We start from the raw sequence: 16,870 nt of genomic DNA, 5'->3' as shown, positions 1-16,870 counted from the left end.
TGCCATAGCAACGAAGAAGGGGGAAACAGATGTTAAACTAGTTTTGTGCTATGCAGAAAACCTCAATGTGTGATTGTTTACGGTTTGTTTCAGGAGCTAATTAAAAACACATTCACATTGTCTCATGTAGTTAGAGTGGGAAAACACTTTACATTGTGACTTAATCATCACTCATATGATCTAAATTCATGGGTACTGGAGAATATCCTCCATCGGACGATGTTATCAGTGTCTATGTAAATCCTCGGACTGGCAGTGGTTGCATAACATTTACGTAATGCTGTTTATAGTTCCCTCCAAATGTTGGAGGGGCTTCTATTTTCTGTCTGTCTAAGTCTGCATTATATTGACGGCACCTGGAAGAAGTAGATGGATGAATCCCCCCCCCTCCAAACCCCCCCCCCCCCCCCCCCCCCCCCCCCCCCCAACGCTCTAGCCGTCTGTGCAGCAGCTGCCTGGGGTGGGAAATCTGGTCCCAGAGTCGGTGTTTGCTGTCTCAGCAGCCGTGCTGGAATTTGGAGAGAGGACGACAGAGTCTTATTCAGCTGTGACAATCCACTGTGGAATTCCTTCTCAGGTAGCCGTGGCGATTTGTAGTCTGCCTGGGAGCGCCGGGCATTTTCTAACCTCGATTTATTTCCTTCAAGCTTCACTGCCTCATATAAAATAACACTTGTGCAAGAGCCTTCACAATTTAGATTGAAACATTTATAGAATTTTAAATCTATGCATGTACCAAGATTTCCATGGTGTTTATATTTTTAATAAGTAGGCTGATGTACACATACTGTAATTAATGAGATGAGTATACATTTGAACTTCCAGAACAGGTTTCTGTAACTTGCAGAGATCACAGGATAATCATCTTGAACAAAAACACTAGCAGGACACACGTAAGAGGAAGAGTTATTCCCCCGTGCCAAGTGACGGTTGGCTTACATTATTAAGGGTGCTCTGGATATATGATGGACTTACCACATTAACAAAAACTTTCTGAACTCTGACATTAGCAGCCGAAATAAAATCAAATCAAATCAAATCAAGATTGGTCAAGTAGTATGCAAGGATGTTATTGAAAGTGCAAATATTAGTATTAATTCTACAGGTAATGCTGCATAAAGATGGAGCGAAGCATCCAGAACTGAGCATATCGTGCTGTAATATCTCCCTGCAGGTGGTCTGACAATAACAAGCTTGAGTGGGAGGGAAATTATGGCAATTATCTGATGTGAGGGATCCCCTATCATTGTCTTATCAAAGTCATTGTGCTTGGAGTTATGTAAGGCAATACCATTCAATTACAGAACATCTCAGCTACTGCCCTGTGCTTCTCCACCAGTGTTTGGAGGACATTTATGTCATGATATGATGTCTAGGCCTGGCAGAGCAGTTCGGGCGTGAGTGTGTGCAGTGGTGTGTCACGATGCTCCTCCGGGCTCACACACCGAAGTCGCCGCAGGGCAGTGTGATTACTCATGGTCTGGACGATGTACTGCACCAGAGAGTTGATGTCACAGTCACATTTCCAGGGGTTGTTATGCAGATATACATCTTTCAGTCCTGAAAAGTAAAAAAAAAAAAGATTATATATATATATATATATATATATATATATATATATATATATATATATATATATATATATATATATATATATATATATATATATATATATCGTTAACTTGCATTAGCTTGTTTTATCCTTCCCTTGAACTCTTCAAAACTTGACAGAATTTATTACAGACTTTCAGGACTTCACAGAACTACAGAACTTATCACAGGCCTTAATCACTGCTTTATCATTGCTTCTAAAACATTACACAAAATATGACCGATTCCTTCAGCTGACAGGAGCAGTGCAGGTCGTGAATGATGTCAGTGTGGTGCTCTCTGAATTCCTGCAGCCATTACCCTGAACGTTGGCCAGCATGTTGCCGTCGACGTTATGAAGACGATTGCCACTCAGGGCCACCTGTGTGAGCTTCGGGGTGTGGCGAAACACGTCAGCTGGCAGCCTCTCAATGTCATTGCTCCTCACATAGAGCTCCTGTAGATTTGACAGACCCTCGAGCATGGATGCACTCAGGGTTGGAAGAAGGTTATTGTCCAGCACCAACATCTCCAGGCTGCTTACTGGCTTGAACGTGCCGGGTTGAATGTTCTTCAGGACATTGTTGTCCAGGTTGAGAAAGAGCAACTCTTCAAGTCCAGTGAAGGCCTTGGGGGAGATCCTCTGGATGCGATTCATAGCAAGATCCAGTACTTTGAGAGCAATGAGAGGCTTGAAAGCGTTGGGCGGCAGCGTTGTGAGAAAGTTCATGGGCAGATCGAGGTCAGAGAGGTTTCTCATACCAGTGAACACGTCAGATTTGACACTGGAGATCTGATTCTGGCCCAGCATGAGGAAACGGAGGTTGAGCAGGTCTTTGAAGCCCTTGGATGGGAGACTGGTGATGTGGTTTCCATAGAGGTTCAGAAGCTTCAGTCTACTGGCAGAGGAAAAGGCCTGGGGGTGGATTGACTTGATTGAATTACGCTCCAAGTTCACACTCTCAATTTTGGGGAGAGATGTTAGGATGTTGGCTGGGAGTTCCTGGAGGAAGTTTTCACCTTGCAAACAAAAAACATTTGTTTTCTAAATTCATTATTGCATCACTCTATTTAATGTGTAAATCAGAAACAAGCAGAGCAACATGATTAAAGAATAACCTGCCTTGTCAGTTTTGACTGTATATAGATAACAGTAGCATGTGGGTCATAAGTTAACATAGCATTTTAATAGAGCTTGTCTGTAACTTTCATTCCTGACATTTTCCAGAGCATGTCATGTTTAAGTCACCTTTCCTCACCCATTTTTATGATCCATGAGTCCAGTGGGAATGTTGATGGGAAGTGCTGGATCCTTCGTCTGGAGCAGTTCACCTCACTGCTCTCCGTGCTGCTCCTCTGGGTACATCTACAGACATCTGGGCAGTTTTCCAAAGCTTCTGCGAGCCACAGGCACAGCACTGCAATTCCTCCGAAAAGCTTCATAACCTTGAAAATGAAGGGAGATCCTTAACCCTGTGCCACTCAGGAAACAAGGAAACTAGACTTGCAATAAAAGAAACTTGCATTAGGACACGAGGAAGCACCCGAGCTTGAATCTGAAATCGTACCTTAACAAGCTGAAAGGATTTTGCAGGACCTGATCTGGAATCTTAATGTTCCTGTCCCAGCTATAAGGGTGATCCTGCCTGTCCTGCTGCCCCGTACCTGTGTGTGGAAGAAGGGTTTCACCACCCAGCTGTCTGCCCCGGACCGAAGAGCCACACCTCTGCTGCATATAGCTGCGATAGCACATCTGTAAACTCACAGCGACTAGAGAAAAATGGCATTGACTGATTATGGCAGAGTTCCACCTTTAGATACAAAGCCAGCTGAACTGCAGAGAAGTAACACCCAACTGTGTAGTGTGTTTGTGTGTGTGTGGACACTTCAACCAACCATCATCGGTGGCATACAGACTTCAATGTTCTCAGCCGTTGTGTTTCTGATATTATGAGACACGCTGCTCTAGGATCTCATTGACGTGGCTACATCAGTAGAGCTGAATAAAGGAGAAAATAGTAAAGAAATTAGTAAAGTAGCTTTAATTCATACCAGTGCCAATATCAGCAGTACATTAGAGGCTGTGAAGACGGAAGACTGTGGTTCCATGGAGGTGAGCAACACTCTCCTCTCCTCCTCCTGTTCCCCTTCCCCTCTTCCTCTGCTCCTCTCCTTCTCCCTTCCTCTCCTCCTCTCCTTCTCCCTTCCTCTCCTTCTCTCCTCCCCTCTGGGCAGCTCACACTCGGCCAATTAGGACACAGTCTCCCTGTTCCTTCCTCACGTCCACTTGCCTGCCGTTGCTGTGGAAGGTTAGGAAGTAGCATGGCGGTAGTTTCTCACGCTGTCGCCGACTGCCATCAAGGCCTCTGGCATTTCCACAGGCCACGTGCAGACAACGCAGTGCAAGACTCGGACCTCCAGCGAATGGGATTATGGAGGCGTGTGTTTAAGAATAGCAGCAGACTGGCGTGTCTGTGCGCTAGGATGATTTTATTTTGCGATAAAGCCAAAACATTCTTTCATGCCTCGCCAACAGCAACACAATATGCAAAGCCATCTGGAGCAGTGTAATTATCATTTTTCCCTCTCCACACTGAAAGGAAAGAACACATATTGCACAGGACCAAATATCAGTGCAAAGAGTCCACAAGGAGAATATGATTTACTAAGACACCAACAATACTCCTTACATCACATTTCAGTTATTGATTATTTAGGGATATTGGAAACCTGCGTCCACAACAGATCACTGCTGGTATATCCTGCCTATCTGTATGTTTACACAGTTGAAGAGCCCATCAAAGAATCAGGCCTGAGGTCCCTTTTCACAGCTTGCTGTGTGTGGAGAGTGCTGAAGATTGAGGAGAGTGAGGGAGCATGGATGTGTGTGTGAGTGTGTGTGTGGAGAGTGAGGGAGTGTGTGTGTGTGAGGAGAGTGAGGGAGTGTGTGTATGTGTGTGTGTGTGTGTGTGTGTGTGTGTGTGTGTGTGAGGAGAGTGAGGGAGTGTGTGTGTGTGTTAGGAGAGTGAGGGAGTGTGTGTGTGTGTGTGTGTGTTAGGAGAGTGAGGGAGTGTGTGTGTGTGTGTGAGGAGAGTGAAGGAGTGTGGGTGTATGTGGGAGGAGAGTGAGGGAGTGTGTGGTTGTGTGTGAGGAGAGTGAGGGAGTGTGTGGTTGTGTGTGAGGAGAGTGAGGGGTTGTGTGGGAGGAGAGTGAGGGAGTGTGTGGTTGTGTGGGAGGAGAGTGAGGGAGTGTGTGGTTGTGTGAGGAGAGTGAGGGAGTGTGTGTGTGTGTGTGTGTGTGTGTGTGTGTGTGTGTGTGTGTGTGTGAGGAGAGTGAGGGAGTGTGTGTGTGTGTGTGTGAGGAAAGTGAAGGAGTGTGTGGTTGTGTGAGCAGAGTGAGGGAGTGTGTGGTTGTGTGGGAGGAGAGTGAAGGAGTGTGTGTGTGTGTGTGTGTGTGTGTGTGTGTGTGTGTGTGTGTGTGTGTGTGTGTGTGTGTGTGTGAGGAGAGTGAAGGAGTGTGTGTGTATGTGTGAGCAGAGTGAGGGAGTGTGTGGTTGTGTGTGAGGAGAGTGAGGGAGTGTGTGGTTGTGAGTGAGGGAGTGTGTGGTTGTGTGTGAGGAGAGTGAGGGAGTGTGTGGTTGTGTGTGAGGAGAGTGAGGGAGTGTGTGGTTGTGTGTGAGGAGAGTGAGGGAGTGTGTGGTTGTGTGTGAGGAGAGTGAGGGAGTGTGTGGTTGTGTGTGAGGAGAGTGAGGGAGTGTGTGGTTGTGTGTGAGAAGAGTGAGGGAGTGTGTGGTTGTGTGTGAGAAGAGTGAGGGAGTGTGTGGTTGTGTGTGAGAAGAGTGAGGGAGTGTATGTGGTGGGGGTGAGAAGAGTAAGGAAGTGTTCTTCAGGATCCAGCTTTAAGGGCTAAGCATTGATTTCTTTCTGCACTGATACTTTCCCCTAGCCGAGCCATCTGAATGCAGGGCTACAAAGTCCAACTGCATTTCAATTACTATTTTTAACACGCCAGCACACCAGTACGCTCTGGTACACTTGTAAATTATGTTCAAATCTATTATTTATTTATTATTTGATACCCTCATTTATATTTTCCCTACTGACCCAGTGAAAACTCATTAATAGATAAATCTATATTGTTTATAGTAAACTGGAAAGGTGTCAACCAGCAGTGAAAGATTGATTAAAATATTGACAAAGACAAAAATCCAGGAATTCTCACTGCACATAGAAAGCTGTACACAAAAAAATACATCCAAGAAAAACAAACAGCTCAGCAGACAGGCAAGGAGCACACTCATCACGATCTGTCCTCAGCTTCAAAGCTGTTTAACCCCATATATTTTGTTATGCTCATGACAGCATAACAAAATGACATTAAACCAGTGGGACAACTGATGTTCACGAAATACACAGCTTAATAAGTGTTCTTCTGTAGGTTTCATGAAAAAGTAACTTTTGGAGATATTTTAAAATTGATAGTGGATTTCTAACAACTTAGATTGATATATCTGCACTATACTGTAAATATTGTAAATGCATCCTACCAAGTACGTTCCGACAGAGTATAATATCAATTTATATTATGCACTGGAAAAAGCAAAAAGCGAAAATTCATTTAACCCACCTGCTCTGAATATTGACGCATAGCTCAATACTGACATCTAGTGAGATATTTCTGCTGATGCAGCTTTTATTTATTTGTAAATTGTACCAGTCACAAAAGGCTGCATATATTGCTGCAAAGTTTAGCAATATAATCCTTGCAAATGTTATAATCTAGCAAGCTCTGGAAATTTAATATTTTATATTTAAGGAATTATATCTCTCGGCTGCCCTGGGAACGCCTCGGTATCCCCCTAGAGGAGCTAGAAGAGGTGGCTGGGGAGAGGGGAACCTGGACCTCTTTGCTTAGGCTACTGGCCCCGCGATCCGAACCCGAAAAAACAATAGTAACAACAAAAACTTTATTTCTCATCACATGGTGGGTTTAAAAAGATCTCTATGCGCTTAAAAAATATACACGCATTAAGAAACAGACACGGGACAAACAGAACTTTGCAGAAGAATGGTGGGTGTGTTGTGAGTCATAGGTTTTAATTCACAGTGTGTGCGGAGTCAGTTAGCCATCTTAAATGATACATCTACAAACTTCCGCCCCTAAAATGGCAGTTGCACACAGGAAACCCTGAACTCATAGAGAAGCTCCCTCACCTATATACGGTATGCACTGTTCCATGAAGGGGTGGGTGTGTGTGTGTGTGGGTGTGTGTGTGTGTTTGGGGGGTATAAGAACGGGTCGCAGCAAACAAAAAAGTCATTTTACACCCCGGCCCCCATACAACAATAATGAAGCAGATTTGATTATAATAAACATTAGAATTAAATATATATTTTGAAGTATTTTAAAAGATTTAAAACACTTTTAGTTCAGGGCAGGAGAGATTTCAGTTAAACAGTTAAAGACCATAAATCCGCCGGTAATCTCAGGTATTCTCTCACATATCTTTATTAACCGGTACACTATAAAATTAAATTATTTGAAAATTGTGAAGCTAAATATCCCGGATACGGTTTGAAGTAAAGTTTAATGAGCTGTATTCAACACTAAAAAAACCGATGTGATGTATTGCTGGAGTTATCATAAACACGTGGACATCTGCTATGTTGTTCGGCTTCCATTGCTTATAGTTGTATTAACTTGGTACACTATTCAGTTCCTCTAAGGAATTTCGTGCAAAACTGCATAAACAATAACAGCATATCCAGTGGTTGCAATAACGGGCATTAGCAATAAACTAATTATTCACTGAAGAGACTATTCCTGAAAAGTACGTCTTCTGGAAGCGAGTTTCTATCTACATCTGTGATAGGGGCTTGTGGAAACAAACACGGGGCAGGTGGGGGTAGGTGGGGCAGGTGGGGCAGCAGCGAAGAGTCCTCCGATACCAGCGCAGTTACAGTCCGCTAATAAGTGGAGACTCGCCAACGACCACATGTAGTCTTTCACTGTCAGCAAAGATAACTCGGATGGGTGAAGGACACAAATGCGACGTGTCTGGCCATCGTGATTCGGGCGGTTCCCTAAAACATCGTACTCGCTCTACTGTTTAAAGCTCATCTTTGCTTTAGCCATTTGGGGAAGCTGATTAAAGAAGCTGGTTGGTGATAACTTTGGTAACACATCATTAGCATCGGCCCAAAGGAGGTTTATATAGTCAGTTTTAAACTGAATTCAGTAATCAGCAGCAAAATACATTTTGGGAACAGATTATATGATTTTAAACCGATTACCTTTGGTTGTATGGAATATTCCTGTAATAAATGACACGTAGTCTAATGTATGAACCAAACTGCATCTTCGTGTATTCGTTTAGGTCCAGCACTTTGAACCATTGTTCAAGTGTCAGTAATCGCATTGCGCTCGTCATTTAAATATCCAGTTCATTTGAAACAGCGCCATCTCTAGTTTCTGCACTTATACCGGGTTTCGCACATGCGCACTCATGCCAGCACTACACGGCGCGTGACGGTTACCTGCTGCAGTCCAAGCTGTTCCCACATGTAGGAAACCCCTCTTGAATACATGATACAATATAGGACAAAATACAAAAACCTTTATTTTTGCAAATCACTTTTTACAATGCAGTTTTACCTGTATATCCTAATTGTTGTGCATACATTTGGAGTAAGCCTAACGTTGCGTTTCAGTCATCTCAAGGTCACTGTAAAATTACATTTACAAACAGCATGTTGAATTGCTTATGGAGCACTAACTGAGACAGGCTGGAGTCTCAATATTCATATTTACACTAATCATTAGGAAACACTGTACATATCTTCATATTCCTGATTATGGTGTAAGTTGCAGGTTCCTCTTAAAACTTTTCAAGATCATTGAAGACACTTCACTGAACAGCATAAACATAAATGCATAAATTATTACACAGCTGTGCATCATACTTTACAAAGTTTTCAAAATACAAAGTCTAAACACACAACTAAGTTATTGCTTGAAAAATGGCACTCGTAGCGCCGAATGGTTTAATTTTCCTTCAACAAAACATTTTGGGAACCTAAACCAAATTTTTCCCAAAGGCAAAAGAAACTGACAAATCTGAGGTAGCAAAGCCCAGTTTCATAAACTGTTTATGAAAAAGACACCTACCATTGGTTAAATTATGCCAAAAACAAATTTTCCCTCCAATTCGCATAAAAACATACACATATAAAAAATATTTACCATCTTTTCAAAGCTGGTCCTGAGAATAGCTGCTCGTCCATACTCCACAGTGTAGAGAAAATGCGACATCATTTATATTCCATCATACATAATATACAAAAAGAATCAACACACCAGCACTATAAAACTAAAAAGCAAAGCAATTATTCAAAGACTTCAGAAATGCAGGGAATAGCTTTAAGATAAATGATCCTATGCAAATGCAAAAAATGTCTGAGTAGAAAAACATATGTACATTAATATACATAAGGAGTTTAGGAGTGGGGGCCAAATCTGCATACTAACACGCATAAATGAAAATAATTACATTTCAAATTAATTGATCTTTCATTAAAAACTGGTTTTCCTAAAACTGCTCAGATGCAAGTAGCTGCCAAGCTGCTCAACGGGAGCAGCTCCCTGTCCTGTTGTGCTTCTGTCGTGGCTAAAAATATTTCTATGACAGTTCTCCCCATTACAATTCAATTTTTTCTTTTTTATAAGTATTCCATGGGTGTGGCCCAGGGGGTGGGTGTGGCAGGCTGCTAGTAGAGGCCAGGGAGGATGCGGTAGCGCACGGCCCGGCAGTACTCGTCCCAGGCGGGGCCGTACTTCACCCGGCACTGTTGTTCATCACGGGCCTCACGATGTACCAGCAACACCAGCAGGTACACCAGGTAGAAATAGGGAACTGCATGATTGAAGCCTACAATACAGCAGAGGATGAGAGGAGGCAGGAGGCCATGTCATAGAATTAAAGCAGACTACCATACACACGCAAATCCACACTCACCGCATGACAGGGACCAGGCCAGGGCCATGAGGAGGTCACCCAGGTAGTTTGGATGTCGCACAAATCCCCACAGACCAGACACAATCAGACTCTTTCCCGTGGCAGTTGGAATCGTCTTGAGATCTGATCACAGATCAACAGATCAACACTGACATTTCTTTTGACCCCTCCTTAATTATTATTTTTCCAAAAGCCATTTAGATTAATTCAACTAAAACAATTATTTAAGAGCAAAACAGAAGACATAAAGGAAATGCATACAAGACAAGGCAGGATCATGTGGGTTTCTTCTGAAGGCAAACTTCTCAGAGTTAGCTTTCCGGAAAATGTAGTAGCCAATTGCTATGAAAATGAAACAAGATCTTAAAACAGCAAGAACTTGACACGAACACATACAACAATCACCCTAATTCAACTTACACTGGTATTAATGTAATTTCTCAGCATTAAAAAAATCACTCATGCAAATACTTTGTTAATCTATATAACACTATAAACAAAACCATCCACTCAAAAATAATAATAATAATAATAATAATAATAAAAAAACCCTCACTTACCATTGAGTAAGACGATGGCAATAATCCAGTACTCAGAGAGGTCGTTTGGATGATTAACAAGATAATACGACTGACAGGTGAAAGTGAAAGGGACCCAGACCAGATCTCCAAATGCCAGCATAAACCCAAACCCATCGTACACAATGTCCATCATGGTCAGGAGCTTCTCCTGAAACACAGACACATCATGAGGTCCACACTGCTCCAATGAGCTCTGAGGCAGCCATGTGTGTGCGCGAGACTGTGTGAAAATAACAGACCTCGTGCCAAAGACCATCAGCAACCCAAAGCAGCTGAAAGCCATTGATGAGGAGCATAGCAGAGGAAGGGCTGGCTAGGTTCTGGTGCTTCATCTCAGCGAGTAACATAGCAAAGTTGATCACCAACTGCAAAGAGAAGATACCTTTCTTTTCAGACTACAAAATAAGATTCAGCATGGGAATATATTCAGATAGCTATAAATTGGCAAAATGACCACTAGATGGTGCAACAGAGCTATAATCTGCGCAGATTTCTGAAGTCCTGAAATAATGCAAAACTACTGAAAACTTTTTGCTTACCCAACCAATCAGGCCAGGTCGCATTTCACAGAAGAACTTGATATCAAAGTTTTTGATTCGCGGGTTGAGCTCACGGCCCATGAAGAAATCATAGATCACATAACCTGAGCAAAATGACAAGGACGCCTCTTTAGAAAATGTTAATGAGAGGAAGGTTCCTTCCTAACAGACTGGCCCACACGTCTGAAATGAACAACTTCCCATCTGTTACTGTCATCAACACCTGGATGTGGCAGCTGCTTTACTGGTTGTTTTGAAATTGTTCTTTGTGTATTTAAGCAACAGTGCATTGGTAGACTGCAGCAAACACACAGACAGACTCACAAATACAGACAGACACACCTGAATTGCCGGCAGGTGAGCGCTCATGGTCTGCGGCCCAGCGTGAGCGGATGAACAGGTAGATGCTGAGCAGAACGGAGACCAGCAGAGCTGATGTGTAGAACTGCAGGAAACGAGTGTGGATGTAAGTGAGATCCACCTCGTTATATACAGCAGTCCCCACAGCCACTGCACTGAGGAACAGTGCAAAGAATCCTGGAAGACAAGACAGGGAGCACCAGGCAGCATGAGGGACACACAGAAACATCTCAACTCATCACCCCTTTCAGCATCATCACTTCTACAGGGCTTTTTAGTGAATTATTTACTCATTCTATCAATTAACAATATGATGGAGAACTAACCAAGAAATTTTCTAGACAGCAGTCTTATAATCCGCACGGCCCGACTCACCATTAATCCTGTATTTCAACGTTTTTCCATTCTTCAAAGGCATTCCTTCAACAACCTGAATGACATAAGTTATGCAAAAGAAGAAAAGAGTCAGTATAACCAATGTGTTTACATACAGCATGAAATAATTTGCTCTGCCGGGATTGTTCCGACCCTTGTTCACTGATCCAAACAGCTACAGCAATCATTAAAGAAAAATCACTGAGTATGACCATTGTGGGGTTCATCCTATTCCAAAAGTCTGCAAAAAGGTGCTATTCAGAACCCTTAAGGAATAATTTTACCTTGGTACAAAGGGCTCTATAGAACCTAATCCAAGCTTCTTAACTTTTTACATAGTATTTGTCCCTTCCGACGGCATTAGTCAAGAGTGTATCACCAGAGTACAATAAGAGAGTTGTAAGTACCTTGCCGATGGGGAGGAGGGAGAGGACGGCGTGGAAGAGTATCCAGAGGAGCACGATGCCAAAGACGTGCCAGTCCCAGAGCGAGTGGAAGGGGCAGGGCCACAGAGCGAGGCTCAGCAGGCTGGAGTCCTTCTGGCCACAAAGAGTGAGCAGGGCCAACACCAGGAGCGGCAGCAGGAGCATGAGGAACAAGGCACCTACACAACAACACAAAACTACAATGAACCAGAGGCTCCAAATACATAAACCATTTTAAAAAATGTATGTCCCTGCTGAAGAACCCTGGACAACCAGTGTGGAGTGACCCAGGGTGGCACCATTGCTCTTACCGAAACTTCCCCCGCACTCCAGGGAGGCAGGGGTGCTGGTCTCCTGTGGGGCAGCCTGGGGCAGGATGGCCTCCGCCAGCTCCAGAGGTTGGCCATCACTCTGGTCCTTCCTGCGTCGCAGGTTGTAGCGGACGGTTGGCTTCTGTTCAGGTTCTTCCTCGGCCTTCTGCAAGAGAACCATGAGCAGCTCTCAGCGCTCACCTTTGGGAACGTTCACTTAACTAACGCCATGTCTGCCTAAGTCAGGAGGTCTGCATTGAACGGAGTATAATAAGCCCGTCATGTCTGATAAGACAAAGAATCCATGTTGATATAAAAACAAAGTTGTCCTCCAAAGATGGGGGGGTGGAAGTGGGCTAATTAAAAAAAAAAATAAAAAAAAAACAGAGAATCCAGACGAGACAGGAAGCAAAGAGATAGTGTATGACAGAGAGACAGCCGTATGGACTGGCAGACTAACAGAAGCCCCTGCCCGTCCGGGAAAGACTCAGCTCCCCTCAGGCTGGGGGAAACAGACTTATCTTGAGATGTTTACAAACAAATACAACGTGTGTGTGTGTGTGTGATATGACAGCATGATTGAACACAGTCTGCTGTAGCTGTGTAAAGCACACCAGGGCCCTGTCTCACATGCAGATTGACACTGCACTTTATAAAAGCCCAGGATCAGTGTGGACTGGCTGCAGGAAGAGGGCGGAGCCTGACCTGATTGGCTTTGCTGGCTGTGTTGTTGTCCTCCTTCTCCTGTTTATTGTTGCTGTTGTTCTCTAGTGGCATTGCCTGACACCAGAGCAAAGGGCAGAGAGAAGGAAACACAGAAAACCTCACTGAGCATGTACATGTGTCAGAACCTCTGTCTTACACGCACACACACACTCGCACACACACCCATGTATTTTAATTTGCCAGATTTTTATGCAAAGCTATTCTAAACAGTTACCTATAGGTACCAAATATTCATCCATTAAAATAAAAGAATGTAATTCTGTGTATTAGCATACACACAACAGAGAATCCTGTCTTCATAGGTGTTTCCATGACAGTATTTACATGTGCATTTACAGTGTAACAATAGTACATGAGTCTGGCTAACACCTGCCCTGGGGACAAAGGAGAATACAAGGATAGTGCAGCTGACACACCACAGAGGTGTTGGTCCTGCTGGTCAGCTGACTTCAACAGCACAACAGTGGTGAAAGCAGTAGTGCTGTAACCCTGATCACTGATTGGCCACTGCTGAAGAGCATGTGAATCTTAAAGTGTGATTACTTAGTGTAGGTTAAAGGCTAAGCACCTGTATGTGTGGAGGTTACAGTGACATTAATAAGATCACAGCTGTGTTTCATCACTGTGAAATCACTCAGATCATCATTAAACTGATACAACCCATGTAAAATACTTCCCACGTGCAATATATGTAAAATAACAATGTAAATAGCTTGTGCAATATCCAACATATCATGTAAACATTCCATTGACCAGTTGTATATTTGGATCGTTCTATGTCATTGAGTGTATTTATTGTCTGTATTGTCCCAACAAGCACCTTGGAGTAGAAGCAAATTTCATCGTAATGGAAATTACAATGACAATAAAGGCGATTCTGATTCTGATAAACTGCATTTTCAATGGCTTAAATGTTGCTATAAATCAAGAGCTAAATCATTGCCTATTAAAACGTAGAGTCTGTGTTAACATCTCTTTCCAATGACAAATATAAACACAAATATAGCAGAAAATCCACAGCAAGACTAATCTTAAACAATCACTTACATTGTAACTATCATTTCAACTCATCTCTCTGTGACATGTCTACACAAGGGAAACTCCTAAAGTACAGCGCCCCCTAGCTGTGAGTGGGTGTCCTTACCACAGGGGTGAGTCGCACTTGCACCACCTCTTTCAGCTTCACCCTCTGTGCCTCCGAGGTGCGGGACGAGGAACGCCGCGTGGTCCTGGCTGGGGAGCGAGAGCGACTACGACGACTGCGAGCCGGGGAGCGAGACCGTGAGCGGGACCGAGACCGACCAAGGCCCTGCTTAAACCCAGTCACGCTCTGCAAAACAGGACAACACCCAACAAAATCTCAGATGCTTCACAAGCATGTTCAGATACACACTCTTATTGTATGAATTATGCTCAAGCTCTGAAAGCTATGGTTATTCCTGAATACACTGCAAATCATTATTCATTTTCATATAGGCGCACCTGTTTTTAAGCTTTAAACAGAATAGCACCAAACACAGAAAAGAAGAAACCACTCTGTGGCTGAGTGTGGTGTGTGGGAGTTGAGAGGCTTCTTACTTTGACATCAGTCTCCTTCAGCTCCAGCTCTGTGCCGTCTTTATAGATGACAGTGTAGAGCTGAGTTTTGGGGTCAAATGTCAGCACTGTGACCTCGTAGTAGAGGTTACTGCCAGGCCAACGACCCATCACAGTCTCTCCTGTCTGAAATCTGACCGCCGGCATCTTTCACCTGAACCACAGTTCAGCACAGGCCATGAACATCAGCACCAGGGCAAGACAGCACGCCTCATCTTCACAAACACCGGCCACTCAAGAGGCCTCCACACGTTAAAGAAAGTGAAATAGAACTTCCAATAATGTAAACTTCAAAATGAGGTTTTACACACACCCGGTTACCCGCTGAGGTTTTACACACACACACACGCTTACATGCGACTCTCCGAAATCCACTGTGTAATGATGTTAAGCTTAAAATATTAAGGGCCTTATTGTAAAATATCACGGGCATTCCACAACATATTCTTTCAAAGCCTGATGAAGAAGTATAACACAGGGGCCTGCGTGAGGATGCCAGTGAGGTTAGCCATCTCCCCAGTGCTGACTGGACAGTCCTCAAAAGACTGAATTACTACCACAATGTTCCCCCTGTGGTCTGTGCACCAACTCTTTTGTCCCCTCATCAATAGCCTTTGGAAAACGGATTGCAGTACTTCCCAGGTACTATTTTACTTTTATCCACATTTTCAGAGTCCCTAATTATTTTTCATTCTAACCTTTTACTTTTAACACAGTAATTCATAATATATTATTTATGCTGCCTTTATCTATCTTCAGATATTATTATATGTTGTTTTGATTTTTTCATGCATTTTCAGTTTGTCGTTTATGTACATTCATATGAATAAATTAGTTTTTTGAAGTGTAAAAGTCCACAATGGGCCTGAAGAATACACACTATAAAATGGATGGAGGAGACTATAACCAAAATCATATTCCATACATTCTCAACTAAACACGGGCACACCGACGAGTCCCTGCTGACTTCCACATGGTTTTAAGGTTTAAAACAGTAAAAGATGAAGAATATGGACGGGGCGTGGCTCCCCGTTAGACCCCCAAACCTTCTGTCAATCAAACTTGACAAAAGCAAACACGCATTACCACAGATAATTCCCTACATAGATCATATCTCATAAGAAACCAAAATCAAGTCAAAAACAACATCCTCAAACTAAAAAGTAGTTTTAATATGCGTACACACCATCTAAAGTATGATATGGAGTGCAACACTGAATGGAAGTTTCCCGTGGCAGATATTTACTCTAGTAAAGAATAGTACACTGTGTAAATAATCAAAACACACAGTGGACACTCACTGATGCTTTTGAGTACGTGCCAGTACTAAAGGTGTAAAATGTGGCCAGATGCTGCTCCTTTAACTACAGCCTCGACTCACAGCCGAATGGAGGGAAAACGTCATGGATTCAAACGCGGGGACCGCAGTCACGACACTGGGCTGATGTGCAGTACAACTGCGAATGCATTTTAACCGGCGCTTATTTTATCCCTCGAAGGGTTTAATCCTGGATGCGAATAAACCCGACAACAGCAGCTACTGCTCCGTTAACAGGGGAGGTTATATGGTGACTGGCGTGAACGCTACGGCCAAGTGTCCAGCCAGCAGGTTTCTGTTATGTAGACCTGTATCGTGACATAATTGCGCAACATACTTCTGCGAGCCGAGAGTGTGTTTGCGCGTGTCGGATATCCCCGCTAGCTGGAGTATCAGCAATACTACACCAGAGTACCGCGACCGTACCGAGTTCAGACAACACCAACCAAAACAGCGAGCTGGTACAAAATAGGCGCGAGCGGCTTTCTCCGACAAGCCGGTTAGCCACCTAAGCTAACGGAAATACGGGACGGAGTTACTCGAGCTGTTTAAACTTCTAAATCAAAACGCCGTTCGCCACGGGTTGTCAAGAGCTGAAGCCCAAACGTGAATTGTCCTAATCTAACTAGCCAGCTACGAATTCAGCAACCGCATAGCGAGTTATTCACTCGGGAGGCTAGTTAGCATTCCAGCTAACCGCGGCCAAGTTTACCCACAGTTAGCCGCGCCAGCTAGCTCGTCGTTACTCCTACGGGCCGTTATCTCAGTTTAATAAAGACATTTCAATATGCCACACTGTACACTCAATGTATAAAAAGCCAGCAATTCTTACCTGTTAGCAAAACAGAAAAGCTCTTAATACCTTTAAAATGTTCTTCTCTTTATAACAAATTCATAAAACTAAATATATAACTATTTTTTTAAAAATACAGTCCGGGCGCTTAGTTGGTTCCTCCCTATCCCGACGACTCAACCTACCAGAATCGATGATGGCGCGAACCTCAGTGATTGGCTACTAGTTTTTTCGTTTTTAAA

The 16,870-nt window shown here is 43.4% G+C and overlaps 2 protein-coding genes across 5 annotated transcripts; both read right to left on the bottom strand.

Moving 5' to 3' along the window:
• Positions 1-747: 747 nt before the first annotated feature.
• LOC143523170 (uncharacterized) lies at positions 748-8,039 on the bottom strand. Of its 4 annotated transcripts, none has more exons than XM_077017428.1 (6): positions 7,884-8,039; positions 3,487-3,589; positions 3,159-3,360; positions 2,850-3,036; positions 1,912-2,610; positions 748-1,560 (listed from the first exon to the last, which is right to left on the bottom strand). In XM_077017428.1, the coding sequence occupies exons 4-6, from the start codon at positions 3,031-3,033 to the stop codon at positions 1,373-1,375; spliced, it is 1,071 nt and encodes a 356-aa protein (XP_076873543.1). In that variant the 5' UTR covers positions 3,034-3,036; positions 3,159-3,360; positions 3,487-3,589; positions 7,884-8,039; the 3' UTR covers positions 748-1,372. The 4 variants fall into 4 exon arrangements, with proteins under 4 accessions (XP_076873543.1, XP_076873545.1, XP_076873544.1 ...); XM_077017430.1 differs by having other exon boundaries at positions 3,256-3,360; XM_077017429.1 differs by having other exon boundaries at positions 3,159-3,255.
• A 147-nt stretch (positions 8,040-8,186) lies between these two features.
• On the bottom strand, positions 8,187-16,823 carry lbr (lamin B receptor). Its single transcript, XM_077017425.1, has 14 exons — positions 16,668-16,823; positions 14,500-14,671; positions 14,066-14,251; positions 12,901-12,975; positions 12,196-12,361; positions 11,867-12,063; positions 11,460-11,514; positions 11,067-11,261; positions 10,725-10,828; positions 10,425-10,550; positions 10,165-10,333; positions 9,866-9,946; positions 9,605-9,727; positions 8,187-9,517 (listed from the first exon to the last, which is right to left on the bottom strand). Exons 2-14 carry the CDS (start codon positions 14,662-14,664, stop codon positions 9,357-9,359), a joined length of 1,803 nt encoding a protein of 600 aa, XP_076873540.1. The 5' UTR covers positions 14,665-14,671; positions 16,668-16,823; the 3' UTR covers positions 8,187-9,356.
• Between the last annotated feature and the right edge of the window lie 47 nt (positions 16,824-16,870).

This window comes from Brachyhypopomus gauderio, chromosome 9 (genome assembly GCF_052324685.1).
Source record: "Brachyhypopomus gauderio isolate BG-103 chromosome 9, BGAUD_0.2, whole genome shotgun sequence".
NCBI lineage: Eukaryota > Metazoa > Chordata > Actinopteri > Gymnotiformes > Hypopomidae > Brachyhypopomus > Brachyhypopomus gauderio.
The sequence above is the reverse complement of the archived record's forward strand: the minus strand, read 5'-3'. Positions and strand labels throughout refer to the sequence as shown.

Coding starts and splice junctions, on each gene's coding strand:
- lbr (XM_077017425.1), bottom strand. CDS start 14,664: ATGCCGGCGGTCAGATTTCAGACAGGAGAGACTGTGATGGGTCGTTGG. Junction 10,829..11,066: donor CTCACCTGCCGGCAATTCAG/GTGTGTCTGTCT, acceptor CATTTTGCTCAG/GTTATGTGATCTATGATTTC. Junction 9,518..9,604: donor GGCCTGGTCCCTGTCATGCG/GTGAGTGTGGAT, acceptor GCTGTATTGTAG/GCTTCAATCATGCAGTTCCC.
- LOC143523170 (XM_077017427.1), bottom strand. CDS start 3,033: ATGAAGCTTTTCGGAGGAATTGCAGTGCTGTGCCTGTGGCTCGCAGAA. Junction 2,611..2,849: donor CTCATGGATCATAAAAATGG/GTGAGGAAAGGT, acceptor TTTGTTTGCAAG/GTGAAAACTTCCTCCAGGAA. Junction 1,561..1,911: donor CATGCTGGCCAACGTTCAGG/GTAATGGCTGCA, acceptor TTTACTTTTCAG/GACTGAAAGATGTATATCTG.